The sequence below is a fragment of the Microcaecilia unicolor genome, chromosome 8 (assembly GCF_901765095.1).
Source record: "Microcaecilia unicolor chromosome 8, aMicUni1.1, whole genome shotgun sequence".
Lineage (NCBI taxonomy): Eukaryota > Metazoa > Chordata > Amphibia > Gymnophiona > Siphonopidae > Microcaecilia > Microcaecilia unicolor.
The window spans coordinates 172092838-172106994 of NC_044038.1; the positions used below are offsets into that span (position 1 = coordinate 172092838).

Here is a 14157-nt window from a genome sequence, read left to right on the forward strand (position 1 = left end):
GAAGGAATTGCCAATAAAAGTTTATCCAAACGCCACAGACTTCGAGACGGCTGATACAATCTTAAAGATAAAGCTAAAGCCAGGGGTGCATCATCGTTCAAGGCCTTAAAAAAAATGAAGGTCAACACCTTAAACCCAATTCGCCTACTTCTACCAACGTTTGCAACACTGATTATAGCTTCGAACACAAGGACAAAACCAAGCTGCTTCTTCTGCTTCTAGTCAATTCTCCAACTTCACTCCCATCCCTTATGCCCAATATATCATTTACGCTTTCCTCTAATACTGGGAACCTCGGTATAGTTTTCAAGCTCGTTTTCTTTCAAGGCACACATTGTTTTAGCTATAAAAACTCCTACTGCAGCCGTACCTTTTCTTTCCATTTCATGTAACTACGCTACTTTAGGGAGTTTCTTTGATTTCTTCTCCTCCTTGTTCAAAAGTTCGACAGCTCATCACATTCACTAGTTCCCAAAGATAACCTACATTTCACTGGTGTTTGGTTTATGTGCTTTGGGTACCCATAAAACATTTTACCCAATTTGGATAACCTGTTTTTGCCTTGATAAACATGTTTCCAGCTAATCTACAAACATCATTTCTGATTACCCCAACTTACCAACCAAATACCTGTGCCCACACTCACTCAAGCTGCAAAGACAATTCCCCTTCTCTTCACACAGAGATCAGCTTTTCCTAACACATTCTTCTTTTTCACTTCGAAATTTGGTGCATAAATTACAACTACAATAAACCGTGGTTCACCTTTATCCTGTGCTAAAATGTTTACTTTTTCTCCAGACACCATGCTTTCTCCCTTTCCTCCCACCCCAACCCCTCCCCAGTCACAAAACACATTTCCTGGTGTAATTGGACTTTTGTTTTGCAAACCACCTTGGACAGGGGTGGCATAGAAATACAAAATTACTTTATTATACTCGTCGGTTTATATTTGTGGATGACACATATTATTGTTATTTATGGTTATTATCCATTGTGTTTTATGTACAATGCACACAATTTTAGATAGGTAGTAGAGAACATTTTCCAAATAAATCCTCTCCCCAGCAACTTATCCACCATTCTTCAATCCATTACATTTCAGAATTTAAAACAAACAAAAAATCCTATATTATAACTTACCTGGCAATCATCGACTTTGGTCCTCACCAACCCATTCATGTACTGCTTGTCTAGAGAAGGGACAAGGCCAAAGCTATTTCCCATACAGAGGTTCTCACTTCTCCCATCAGGATATACAATTTCCACCGTGCCATTTAAAATGACATACCAGGAGTCCAGCTACAGTGAAAAGAATAAAGGGCTGTTCTGTTAAGTCATACAGTTCAGTGCACTGTATTTAACACACAGGCAAAACTTTCCTTCACGACTGAGCCAAAGGCTCAAAAAAGGCTGAAATAAAAAAAATATCCTATCAATGACACTATTATTATCAGAGTCAAACTATGATAAATTACAGAGGTGGTCGGATATCGAGGTGAAGGAAGGACCAGTACTGCAGAATTAAGCAGACAAGCTAAGTGTTTTGTTGTTAACAGTACGGTGCTTGAGATCCGAGAAGTTTGCCAGAGTAGGTTCAACAGAGCCCAAGAGGTTTTGGCCAATGATGAAGAAGTCCAGCCCCCATAGTTAATATTCAAGCTGGGGGCTTCTTGAGGCCTTTCCTCTTAAAAGCTAATATATTGCTTAGACGCATTTGTGCTCTATGTTGTGAATCTCCTTATTTTCTAGATACTCTATTATTATCATCATAACTTAAATCTAATACCAGATCTGAACCAACAGCAGCCTTATCTTTCACTCCAGCAGATATGGGGGTAAAAGGAAGCAAGTTTCAATCAACTTCCAGGTCACTGATCTAGCAGAAAATCCCCACTGTCTGGACCCACAAAAGTTTTAAAGGGACAGTTCAGGAACACTCTTTTTGACACTTGATTAAAAAGTTGCAGTACACATCGTGTAGTTTGAAAATGGTCCCTGCAAGATCAATTTATGGAGTCATTTATAAGCTGTTTTTATTACACACCTTGTGGAAAGGGGGTTGAACTGGTTTACATTTTGTCAGTGAAGTTTTCTAAAAGGGAGGAGGGATGCTTTTATTACGGAAGATGAAAGACATGAATTGTGCTACTTTTTCTTTTGCTTTCAAAACAAGAATATATCGGAAATGTCCACAACAACATTTTCTCTCTCGTTTCAAATGCAAACAACATCCCTGATTTGCATAAACAAACAAAGCTGGAGGAATGTGAACCAGCATTTACAAAATTAGTATAGAGACTGACTAGTGTCTGTAACTTCCATGCACATAAGGGATTGTCTACAAGCATAGGAGCAACATTGTATCAATTCAATTAGCTACAGCTCTGTTGATGCTCACAGGTCATCTTCTATTCTCACCATAGGTACAACTAAGGCATTATAAACAAATGTTTTTCCTGCCCCCAAACATGCAAGTCAGGCCAGTATAAGGAGACATTACTTCAACTACCCAGAAGTGTATACTCAGTCCCCATTGCTGCAGACTGATGAAATTGAAACTCAGACCAAGAAAGGATGAATTTACAATGTCAGAACCCAGCCTTCTTAATCTTACACTAGTTAAACAGTGTTGTGGCAATAGTGGGAAGTTATGCAATGGAAGGAGAAATTAGGTCTTACTTGATAATTTTCTTTCCATTAGTCCTTCCCACTATGCTAAAGGCCCGCCCGAGGTGAGATGTTTAGTCGGTGCGAAGTAATGGGTCAAACAACAACTGTCACCTTGCATCGTGCTTCCTGCATATCTCTTGTTCCCTACAAGTTTTCTAGAGATGTGACAAGTCCACACGTTTGCTCGTCTGGTTAGTGTTAGGTTAGCGAGTTGTTTATGGTTGTTGTGTTTATTCTGAGTTTATCCTTGCTGCTTACATAAACACTGAGGAGCTGGATTAGATGCCAAGAGAGATACGTTTCAGTTCTCTATCTCAACCTGCTGATTGATGGACACAACTATCCCACAGGTTCTGGAATAGTAGGAAGCTAAGTAATTTTTATTTTTATTTGTTTGTTACATTTGTACCTCACATTTTCCCACCTGTTTGCAGGCTCAATGTGGCTTACATAGTACCGTAAAGGCGTTCGCCAAATCCAGTAGAGAACACATACAAGGTTATATTGTGGTCGGATAAGGTCGGTGTGTTTCAGACACCGTGAAGGTCCAAGGGTGGGAAGGTTGTATATTGTCCAGTACGATGGATTCATTTAAGATTTGACAAAATATCAATTCTAAAAGCAGGGTCATCATTAAATCACCAAGGACACATAAAAAAATATTTGTGATTTATTGCAAGAACAATGGAAATGATTGTTGTTATCCATAACTTACTTCCTGTCCATCTTCGAGAATGATTGCCCCTGCTTGCTCTACCACTTCAAAGATCATCACTGCGCACAGTTCTCTCCTTACAGACATCGTCATATTCGCGAAGGCAGGAAGCTGGTGCATAAACTCCAGCAACTGCTCTGTTAGGGAAAGAAAACGGATATAAGTTTTACACACTAATTGCTGTGTGTTATTATAAGATCTGTTTTTCTCCTTATTAGACTACTGTAATTCTTTGTATTCTTGTATTATCTGCAACAACCACAAACAGTGAAATGGAGTGAGCCAGTGAGTCTTGGCTCTACCAATATTTTGGCTCTACCAATATTTTGTCCAACACAATATCAGCAACTGGACAGAAGATTAGTTTGTTAGGTCCCTCCGACCATAAAAGGTATTAAACTGCTCCTGACAACAGCGATACATCCGCTGCAACCAGCCGAAAATGCTGCCCCTAGGCTGGTGATGGGTAGCTGTATTTAGGATCATATAATCCCACTTCTGATAAAGCTACATTGCCTGCCAGTTGCTTTTCATGTTTCCTTTAAATTTCTCTCTTTGGTTAACAAGGATCTGGCACACTTTAGGGAATTGGATTTGGATACAAACCGTTCTGTAAGAATAAACAGGGCCAACGGAAAGTCACTTCCATGAAAAGTGCATGATTGGCTTCCTCTCGTGTGAGGCTGTTTCCGGTCGCAGACTCAATTCCTGGAATGAACTGCCTGTTTTGCTAAGAAGTGGAGTGACACTACTATGATTGTTTTTGACTATAAATTTTCTTAGAAATGCATATGCTTAGAATACATATGTAATATCGCATCATACCACATGGTATAAGTTTATCTTGCTGGGAAGACTGGATAGACAATACAAGTCTTTACCTGTCATCATCTACTATGTATGTCACTATGGGGCTCATTTTCAAAGCACTTACAAAGTTACATAGGTTACTATATAACTTTGTAAGTCTGCTTTGAAAATATGCCTCTAAGTGCTTTGAAAATACACCTGTATGTATGTTACAGGTGAAACATTAATGTTTTAATATGAATAATCACAATAATGAGAAAAGAGCTAATACCAGTCAACATTGGAAGCAATATGCCACATATGAAGACATAACAGTCCCTGGGGCTCTCCGACAAGGTATACTAAATTTCAATGTTAAAATGTTGACTGTACAAAATAGCACGCCACATTTAGTCCTTGCCAGTGCTTTAGGATAAATTACCACATGCATTATTTTTATATCCTTATGCCAACCATCAATATATGTAGAGTCTGACTTCTCAATCTTGACAGAATTCTAAGTCGCTACAGGGCATCCTACTCACCCATCCTATTATTTATTTGTGACATTTACATCCCACACTATCCCAGAACAGTCTTGAGTTTAATGTGGCTTACAATATAGATTGAATAAATATAGAATGGAAAAATTACATTAGTCACAATACGCTGGATTGAGTAACAAGGAATAACAGATTAACAGAAGAGTTATAACAATGTACAATTTGATAAAGACATAATACAAGCAGAAGGTAAGGTTGTCAACCAGTCAATTAGATCAAAAAAACTTAGATTAATGTGAAGAAATTTGAAATGAATTTGTAAAGAGATGAGTTTTTAACTATTACATAATATTTTAACAGCTCAGTGCAGGGCAACTGACAAGCACTAAGCACCTTCGCATCAATTTGCAACAGTTGGGGGAAATGTAATAACCACAAAAAATGTCAACGTTTTTCCCTTTATGACTAAGCTACAATAAACGTAACAGAATATAATACCAACTGAAGCATGCAAAAAGCCTGCTCCCACTCAATTCCTTTTGCCACTTTAAACAACATTTCAAATACTGTGCACAGTTTTCAACAGAAATTATCACCTATGAGAGAATGGCTTCTGACCGAGCCCTTGGTCACTGGATTTGGATTTAATAACTCACCTTTTCCCAGCTTGAACACCAAGTTACATTTCAGGTACAGTTGATAGATCCCTGCTTTAGAACAGTGGTCCCCAAACCTGTCCTGGGGGGGGGGGGCCGCCAGCCAGTCAGGTTTTCAGGATATCCCTAATGAATATGCAAGAGACAGGTCTGCATGCAAGTTGTCTCATGCATATTCATTATCTTACCCATGTAATCACTCTTCCATTTTTCTGCATCAATTTACTTTATTAAACCTTTATATTTAAATTACACATTCAACTAGTTAAAACTTCCTTAATCCTAGCCTCATTCATACTTACATTCACTCCTACCATTCTAATCGTACTAGGTTGCACATAAAGCTCACATTGTAGATCATTCAAGAAATGTTATCTAATCTTCATATAGATTATTTTCCTGACTATTTTTAATTAAATACACATTTCTCATCAACTGCCAGTGGTATATGTCCAGTAGCCCTGGACATATACCACTGGAAGCTAGGATTAAGGAAGTTTTAACTAATTTAATGTGTAATTTAAATATAAAGGTTTAATAAAGTAAATTGATACAGAAAAATGGAAGAAGGATTACACGGGTAAGGTGATATAAATTGTAATCAGATTGAAATTAAGTAACTCATTAAGGATATAGATGCATATTCATTAGAGATATCCTGAAAACCCAACTAGTTGGTGATCCCTAGAACAGGTTTGAGAACCACTGATCTACAGTGTTTACAATCTACAAGTTCTCTCAGTGGAGGATGAAATAACTTGGCCAAATCTGTAAGATGCAACAGTGGGTGAAGGATTTTAATCTTTGCCTCCTTGGTTCTCAGCTTGCTGTTTAAACCACTATGATATTCCTCCACTGACTAACCTGCTCAACAAGAACACTTCTCAGATGCATGAAATCTGATCGACGCATTCAGAAAAGAGAATCCTCTTTTTTTGTGTGTTTATGTGTAGAATTATTTGCACATAGAAGAGATTTTGGAATCTACAATCTATGTGGCTTTCTGACCTCTCAGTGTGGCTGACACTAAATAGCTCATTATTCACAACAAATAAAACAAGGCCAAAAAGGGGCAGACAAAAGCAAAGCAATGCTTCTACTCACTAATTTTACATTTTTAAGTGCGATCATAAAATATTCATAGCTGCAGAGATCTTATTACTCATGCTCACCAATATCATCGTCCATTCTATCCACAGGATCCTTCTCCAGGCACTCTCGCACAATATCTCGTCCCAGCAAGGGCTCAGATGTTCTGTCAATCTCCTCATCCTCCTCCTCTTCATCCTCGGAGTCCACAGGGGCTTCTGGCAAGCCTGTTAAATCTACATCTCCCATCTCACTTTCTGTGGCCTGAAGAAAAACAATATAACAAAAAACGGTCAGAACCACTGGTCCCTGCAACAGTTTCACATCAAGGTCAAGTTATATAATCAGACTTAAGATCACCTGGGTCTGTGGTTCCCAAACCTGGTCCTGGAGGCACCCCAGCCAGTCAGGTTTTTAGGATACCCACAATAAATATTCATGAGAGACATCTGCATGTACTGCCTCCACTGCATGCAAATCCCTGTTCGGCCTGAGGAACTGGAACAATGGCCTGGAGCACTGGCAAGGAATCTATAGTGGCCTGAACCTCAACAGCCTTGGTTCCCTTTCACCAAGGAGACTGTGACTGGATGGGAGAACTCCAACTTATAACCTTTGTAGAGAATATCCAGAACACACTAGTTTGATGTAATTTTGGCCCACTGCTCCTGAAACTCCTGAAGCACATCCTCTCACTGGAGGAAGAGAAATGTAGACCAGTCTCGCATCATTGCGAAGTTTGGGAGACATTGGGCACTCTAGTTGACTGAAAGGAGGAATTCCTGTCCCCACAAAAGGAAGATTGGCATGCTTGAAAGCAGAACTTCTGAACATATTGCTGATGACCAGGCCAGTACCATCTGCTGTCTTGAAATCAAGCACCCTCTGAAGACGGGCATCCAGAGGCCTTCGGCTTATCCTCCGGCAACAACTGTGGCTTAGTTTCCTCCAGTTCTTTCACCCAATTTACGGAAATCTTCTCCAAATCGCCACTTACCCTGAAAAGGGGCAGATTAAGTAGGCATGAACTTGATGCTGCATCCGCTGTCCAATGCTGCAACAGCCAAAGACATACTTCAGGCTGTAACCCATAACATGTCAAATACAACTCCGCTTCCAGCTGGGCATTATGGCACCTGTCTTGTGTTGCTAACTGTTGGTGCCACTTCAAGAATGCTTTTGCCATAAACGAGCTGCACCCTGTCACTTAAAGGAAAAAGAGACCATGTCAAAGGCTTGTTTCAGCAAGCCTTCTAGCTTCATATTCTGTAGGGTCTTTTAGGACAATGCTCCCTTCCACCGGCAAGGTGGTCCTCTTAGTCACCGCTGTAACTAAGGAGTCCACCCCGGGAAGCTGCAATTTCTCTGGAGCGGAGGAATGGCCTAGTGGTTAGGGTGGTGGACTTTGGTCCTGGGGAACTGAGGAACTGAGTTCGATTCCTACTTCAGGCACAGGCAGCTCCTTATGACTCTGGGCAAGTCACTTAACCCTCCATTGCCCCAGGTACAAATAAGTACCTGTATACAATATGTAAGCTGCACTGAGCCTGCCATGAGTGGGAAAGCGCGGGGTACAAATGTAACAAAAATAAAAAATAAAATATACTAACGGGTAGAGGCCAGCCATGACTCTTCCCACTCTCAGCCCCACATCCCGTTCTGCTGTAACCAGGTCCTGAGGATGCATCATGAAGGCCTTAGGACAACCTCTAAGCCCCTTCATGATCGACAAAGATGGAACTCCTGATGTCAAAGCAGAAGACTCTTCAATGGAAAGCACTGCCAGTGCCTCAGAAATAAAAGTACTGAGCTCCTCTTTATGAAACCACCTCAGTACTTTCGGATCGTCCCTCTCCCTCCTTTAACAGCTCCCTTCAATGAAAGTCCCTCTGAATAGACCGAGGCCACATCAGATAAAGAAAGAAGCAGGGAGAGCCTCAACTGCCCACTCCTGGAGGTCTAAACAAGATCTCTTAGCATCCAGCGGAGCAAGAAACTGAAGCACCTTGCAGCAACTCTGTCTCTGCTTCAGTAAATAGGCCTGATGTAAGAGCAATATAAACTCCAGAGAAAATAAAGATTCCCAATGCAGCTGAATGCTGTCAGGCCCTGAGGCTGTAAAATGGCGGCTGTGCTTCCACGTGTGATTAGACAGAGGCTGTTCCTCACTGCTGGTTGGCCCTGACAAAATGGCATCCGTTCCCTCACTCTCCTGCATAAAACTGAACACAGACCCTGCCATATTCAGATGCTGCGTCGAATTTGAAGGTGTGCTGCTGCCGACTTACCTCTGCGTCCTGCGGGATTCCTGGCATGCACAAACTGCAACACCCTGACACCAGTAGGCGGGTCCCACAGCAGGATCACCACTTAACTGCCTCTGTAGGAGTCGCCATTCACTCAACTGTCACAAGAGCACAGCATGTGTCCCAAGCAGTGAGGTACGATCCCTCTCCTGCACCAAATACAACTTGCAGCCCTCCAAGTGGTTCTGAGTCAAACTCTAGCCTGACTTACCACTGCTACCCCCAAGCTCACTGTTTCCACAAGTCTTACAACAGATGAGAAAGGCTCAGGACTGATAGCCTGTCCATCAAACCTCTTTCCTTTTATTTTCTTTTTTTTTTTTAAGGTTGTTGTGGTGGAAAAGGAGTGCTCCACATTGAACAGGGGAGAGGTGAAGAGAGAGAAGTAAATTTGCAGGGCACCAGACACAGTGATCTGAAGACCTCCAGAAATGACTCTGCAGACTCGTCACCTGCAAAGCTCAACTGGGGACCAGCTGACAACTGGACTAGGAGAAAAGACTCAGAACCAGAGGATGAAATGTGTGTCCATCCACCTGCTGGAGATAGAAACTACTGATGAGCTGGACTGGATGTCAAGAGAGATGTCTCAGCTCAGTTTTCAGTTATCTTCACCTGCTGGTTGATGGACACAACTATCCCATAGGTTCTGGAACAGTGGAAAGCTACGTAATGGAAAATACTGCTTACCACACTGATGTCACTATTGCACAGTGGAGAAAGTAAGCAAGCAGTGAGTTCTGGCGGTCGATTATGCAAAGAATTGCTTGACTTATTTTGGTATAAATTACCTGTATTTGCTTACATTACGATGTTAAACAACAAAGTTACATGAAAAGTATCTAGGGCTTCCCTTTTTTTCTAATCACTGTGTATATAACAGAATGTAGAGATCTATTTATATATACAGATTACTCGTACTTATCTAAACAAATTTCCATACTGTATTTGTATTGTACTTTGACATCACATGCTTTTCAATTCTTTAATGTGCAGCTGGTTTCACTTAAAAGGTCTCTCTGGCGATGTGCTTAATGTGTTCTTGGTGCCACCTACCATTATGAGGTAGAAAGGTAATAGCACACTGCAGGCTAATCAACCCTCAGCCGAAACCTTATATGAACTCATTTAAAAAGTGCTTTATTCATCACTACTGACAACGTAACCAAGAACAAATACATTTCTCCACTGGACACCTGAGGTCTTCTACAATACACCTAAATAAGGGCCTTGTACAAAGAGAATAAAACAGGTCAGCCAGTGATCACATGACCATTTTGATGTATTTTTTTTTAAATGCCAGAGCACAGCTGAATGAATTAAGAAAATTGAAAACAGCTACACCATAAAAAGCCCTGCTGTACAAATCAGTCTGCTTCCCAGAAAACTGCACTGGCAGCATTTCTCATGCAGTCAGAGGCAGCTGGAAATTAAACTGCATTACATCATCTCTAAAAATATAACAGGCGGCTGCTGCTGAGAGCTCCTGGGTTTGTATTCTTTGGCACGGATTTAAAATGCACGCACCTTCGATCTGAATGTAAATGATAAGACACCCTTTGGGCACTTCCAGGCTAGAGACTGCAATGCACGTTTTTTCATTCTTATTAAAACTAGGAGAATTTCCCATCTTTGGCCTTGCATCTCTGCAGTAAACCATATCTGTTAAAGTGAGAACGCTAAGAGCTGCCAGATGTGGGCTCTGGAATGTGTGTATCCAAATGGGGAAGAAAGCTTCCTTCCCGGGCAAATCTTGCACATCGCACTCAATGGTAATTTTTACCCTCGATTATACACAAAGAACCCCAGAGGAACTCCTTAGTAAAGCCAAATAAATGTACAAAAGAGTCAATGACGTCAACTTCAATCTTCTGATTTCATTACATTCTTTGTTGATAGGACACAGCAATCCATAATTTAATCACCATTATGATTACTTTTTTTTTTTTTATTCAGCTCTTACATCACTGTCGGACAGCAAGCAATAGAGTGGAGAGGTCTTCATTGCACATTCTAGATAATGCCATATTGTCTTTGGCTCTACGAGCTTGAGCTCCACAGTGCTAATGGTCAGAGACAAAGGCTGTTTTACTTTTTCAATACCAAAGTCTCTCTTCTGACAAAACAGGTATTCTAGAAAGTGGGGAGATATCAGTTATAAAGCATCAAAATGTCTGACTTTGTACAGAGGAAAAGCTTTGAGAAGCCCCCAGCATACAAACAAAGCTTCAGGGGCTGGACTTCTTCATCATCGGCCAGAAAAGATCATTTAGATTCACAGAGGTTATCAGCTCAATAACTTCACTTGATACAACAAAATTCACACCGGATTTTACTTAACTTCATCAGGTGTTTTATCATGCGGGTTCTTCCTACACATCAACCACAACCAACGATGGACGCCGTTTTCATAGACCTGCCTCAGGGTTCAGTGGTCTGTATGTAATCTCCGCACTGATAGTCGTTCAGAAGACTGTCAGTGCGGAGATTACACGTGGACCACTGAACCCTGAGGCAGGTCTATGAAAACGGCGTCCATCGTTGGTTGTGGTCGATGTGTAGGAAGAACCCGCATGATAAAACACCTGATGAAGTTAAGTAAAATCTGGTGTGAATTTTGTTGTACCAAGTGAAGTTATTGAACTGATGATAAGATCATTTAGATTCACAGAGGTTTTCTGGCCGATGATGAAGAAGTCCAGCCCCTGAAGCTTTGTTTGTATGCTGGGGGCTTCTCGAGGCCTTTCCTCTGTACAAAGTCAGACATTTTGATGCTTTATAACTGATATCTCCCCACTTTCTAGATTTTTACCCGAATAAATAGGGAGATCACCTCCTGGTTAGATGAATAGTTTATTCTGCCATATAAATTAGTAACTGTTGTATAATTCTTCATTCTCCTTGTATTAACTTAGCATGAATTCAGACAGGATTAAAAGAAGGGGGGGGGAAGACACATTCATTGCACATTCATCTATTGTACCAGATCAGTATTCAGATTCTCACAAAGCCTTCCCCATGAGCCACGAAGACTTTATGACAGTTGAACGAGAAGCTGGTTTGTCTCCCAGTTGCACCTCTATAAGTCACATCCTTTTTCAGTTACAGAAGTTAGACCTTGCAACGTTTTTTTTTCCCTACCTATGTTACTTATCTTATTTCTAAAGCCATGGGTATTTGCACAAGTACTAAAATCAGCTCATGTAACAATCCTGGACACACACAAACGCACTTGAAAAATTTCTGAGTAGTGAACTGTTTCTGTGTTTGAAGAACATGGTCTAATTTAGTCAAGCCATTGTCACAGGGCTTCTGAGGTTCTCTCCTTTTCATCTTCTTCCCTTGACTTCAGTCTACAAAAGAATGCCTCCTCTTGTAAATACCTCTTCTTAAACCTGCTCCTCTGTCCCATGTGACCAGGTCCAGATACTTCATCCATGCCCAACATCCCTCTATCTTTTTCAAACCCATCCACTTCATGCAGCCTTCCAAACCCAAGGGTTATCCCTTTAACCCCCTCATCTTTTGGCCCTGTCCAGAAAATGGCACCGAAACTTAGGCGCTAAACAAAATTCAGCGCTAAGCGTTATTCTATATAGGGCACGCACCTCATATAGAATAGTAATTAGTGTGGATCCCTTACCTAACTTTTGGGCATTGGACTTATGCCTGCAGGCAGTATTCCGTAATTACGAACACAACTTTTCTGAACACCCCTGACAGGCTCAGGGTTACGCCCCCTTTCAAGATACTCATCAGGGGAGTTAGGTGCCATACCTTATAGAATAGTGCGTAGCCAGATGCGTATACAAATTTTAATGAGTGCTAATTAACACAATTGGTTAGCACCCAATTATTGATGGTTCAGAGCTTATTATCCAATTTATTTGGGCGCGCATCTTAGAAGCGCGCCCAAAGCTGGACATGCAACTTTTTGGCACCATATATAAAATCTGGGGGTTTGACAACAGCCTCATGCCAGTTTCATTCCCTACTCCCTGAAAACTGGCTCATAATATGAAATTAGAAGTCTTTGTTGCTTCTAAGACAGGAAGTGTTTGCTTAAAGTGCTCTACAAATTCAGAATGAAATGACAATACGGAACCTGGTATTACAACATGCCAACTTGGGGTAATGGTGGGGCATGTTTTGCTTCGAACCACCTTGTTGGCGATAATGGAACTTGACCTCAAAGCACAGAGCATAAAACTGAGCATGATTGTACTTAGACCCAGAATGGAAGGTGTGGTTAAAGAACAGGAAATTTCAAACCCTCAGAAGTGAAGTAAATCAAAAATCCAAACAGGATCCTCTTTTTTTCAAGTTTCTTACTGCTGATTCAACTAGAAAATAAAAGCTCCCTCTTTCCCCACTGCAATTTTAAATCTTGCAGCAATTATTACAGTTAGGAATACTTGCATGAAAACTTATCAACGACTCAAGCAGCAGCCACCCAAATAATAAGCAGGTGGCGATTACGAAAAAGGTCAGCCACTGTCTCCTTGCTTGCCCTTGGGAGGGTGGGGAAGGGGGTCTTCTCTTAGGGCCACTGCTAGGGAAAATAAAAACTATTATTACTTCTTACTAACGTTCTTCTGAAAGGCAAGTTCAGGAAAGACCACAAATGAAAGCCTACTTCATATTCGGAAGGTCCAATTCAGAACACTCGCTTGCGGAACATGCCCCTTGTAACAAATATATAAGTACATAAGTAACGCCACACTGGGAAAAGACCAAGGGTCCATCGAGCCCAGCATCCTGTCCACGACAGCGGCCAATCCAGGCCAAGGGCACCTGGCGAGCTTCCCAAACGGACAAACATTCTATACATGTTATTCCCGGAATTGTGGATTTTTCCCCAAGTCCATTTAGTAGCAGTTTATGGACTTGTCCTTTAGGAAACCGCCTAACCCCTTTTTAAACTCTGCCAAGCTAACCGCCTTCACCACGTTCTCCAGCAACTAATTCCAGAGTTTAATTACGCGTTGGGTGAAGAAAAAGTTTTTCCGACTTGTTTTAAATTTACTACACTGTAGTTTCATCGCATGCCCCCTAGTCCTAGTATTTTTGGAAAGCGTGAACAGGCGCTTCACATCCACCTGTTCCACTCCACTCTACTCCAAACTCTGGGGAACAGACACGTTGCACAAGTAGAAAGAATGGCCATCAGAAGAAAGAGTTGCTGACAACTGCTGCCCTTTAGTCAAGAAAAAGTGACTTCTAGGCAAATATTATAGAATTATGTGTGTGCTTACCAAGCATCTCTATAAGTAGACATGTCACAAAATTTGAAGCCCAAGCTAATTAAATGTAAACAAACCTGTTTACTGAGTTTTTAATCCTCATTTAAAAAAAAAAAAAAAACAGAAGATACTTAAGATGTCCCAATGTGATACTTGTTTGCTTTTAGCCTTGTCAAAACAGAG

At 41.0% G+C, this 14157-nt stretch overlaps 1 protein-coding gene across 1 annotated transcript in view; it reads right to left on the minus strand.

Annotated features, from left to right (window-relative positions):
- The window catches only part of LOC115476372 (rap guanine nucleotide exchange factor 6-like), a 274393-nt gene that overhangs the window by 71368 nt on the left and 188868 nt on the right, over positions 1-14157 (minus strand). The window contains 3 exon segments of the mRNA XM_030212715.1: positions 1144-1302; positions 3389-3525; positions 6509-6689. Of these exon segments, the coding sequence (XP_030068575.1) occupies positions 1144-1302; positions 3389-3525; positions 6509-6689 (477 nt within the window).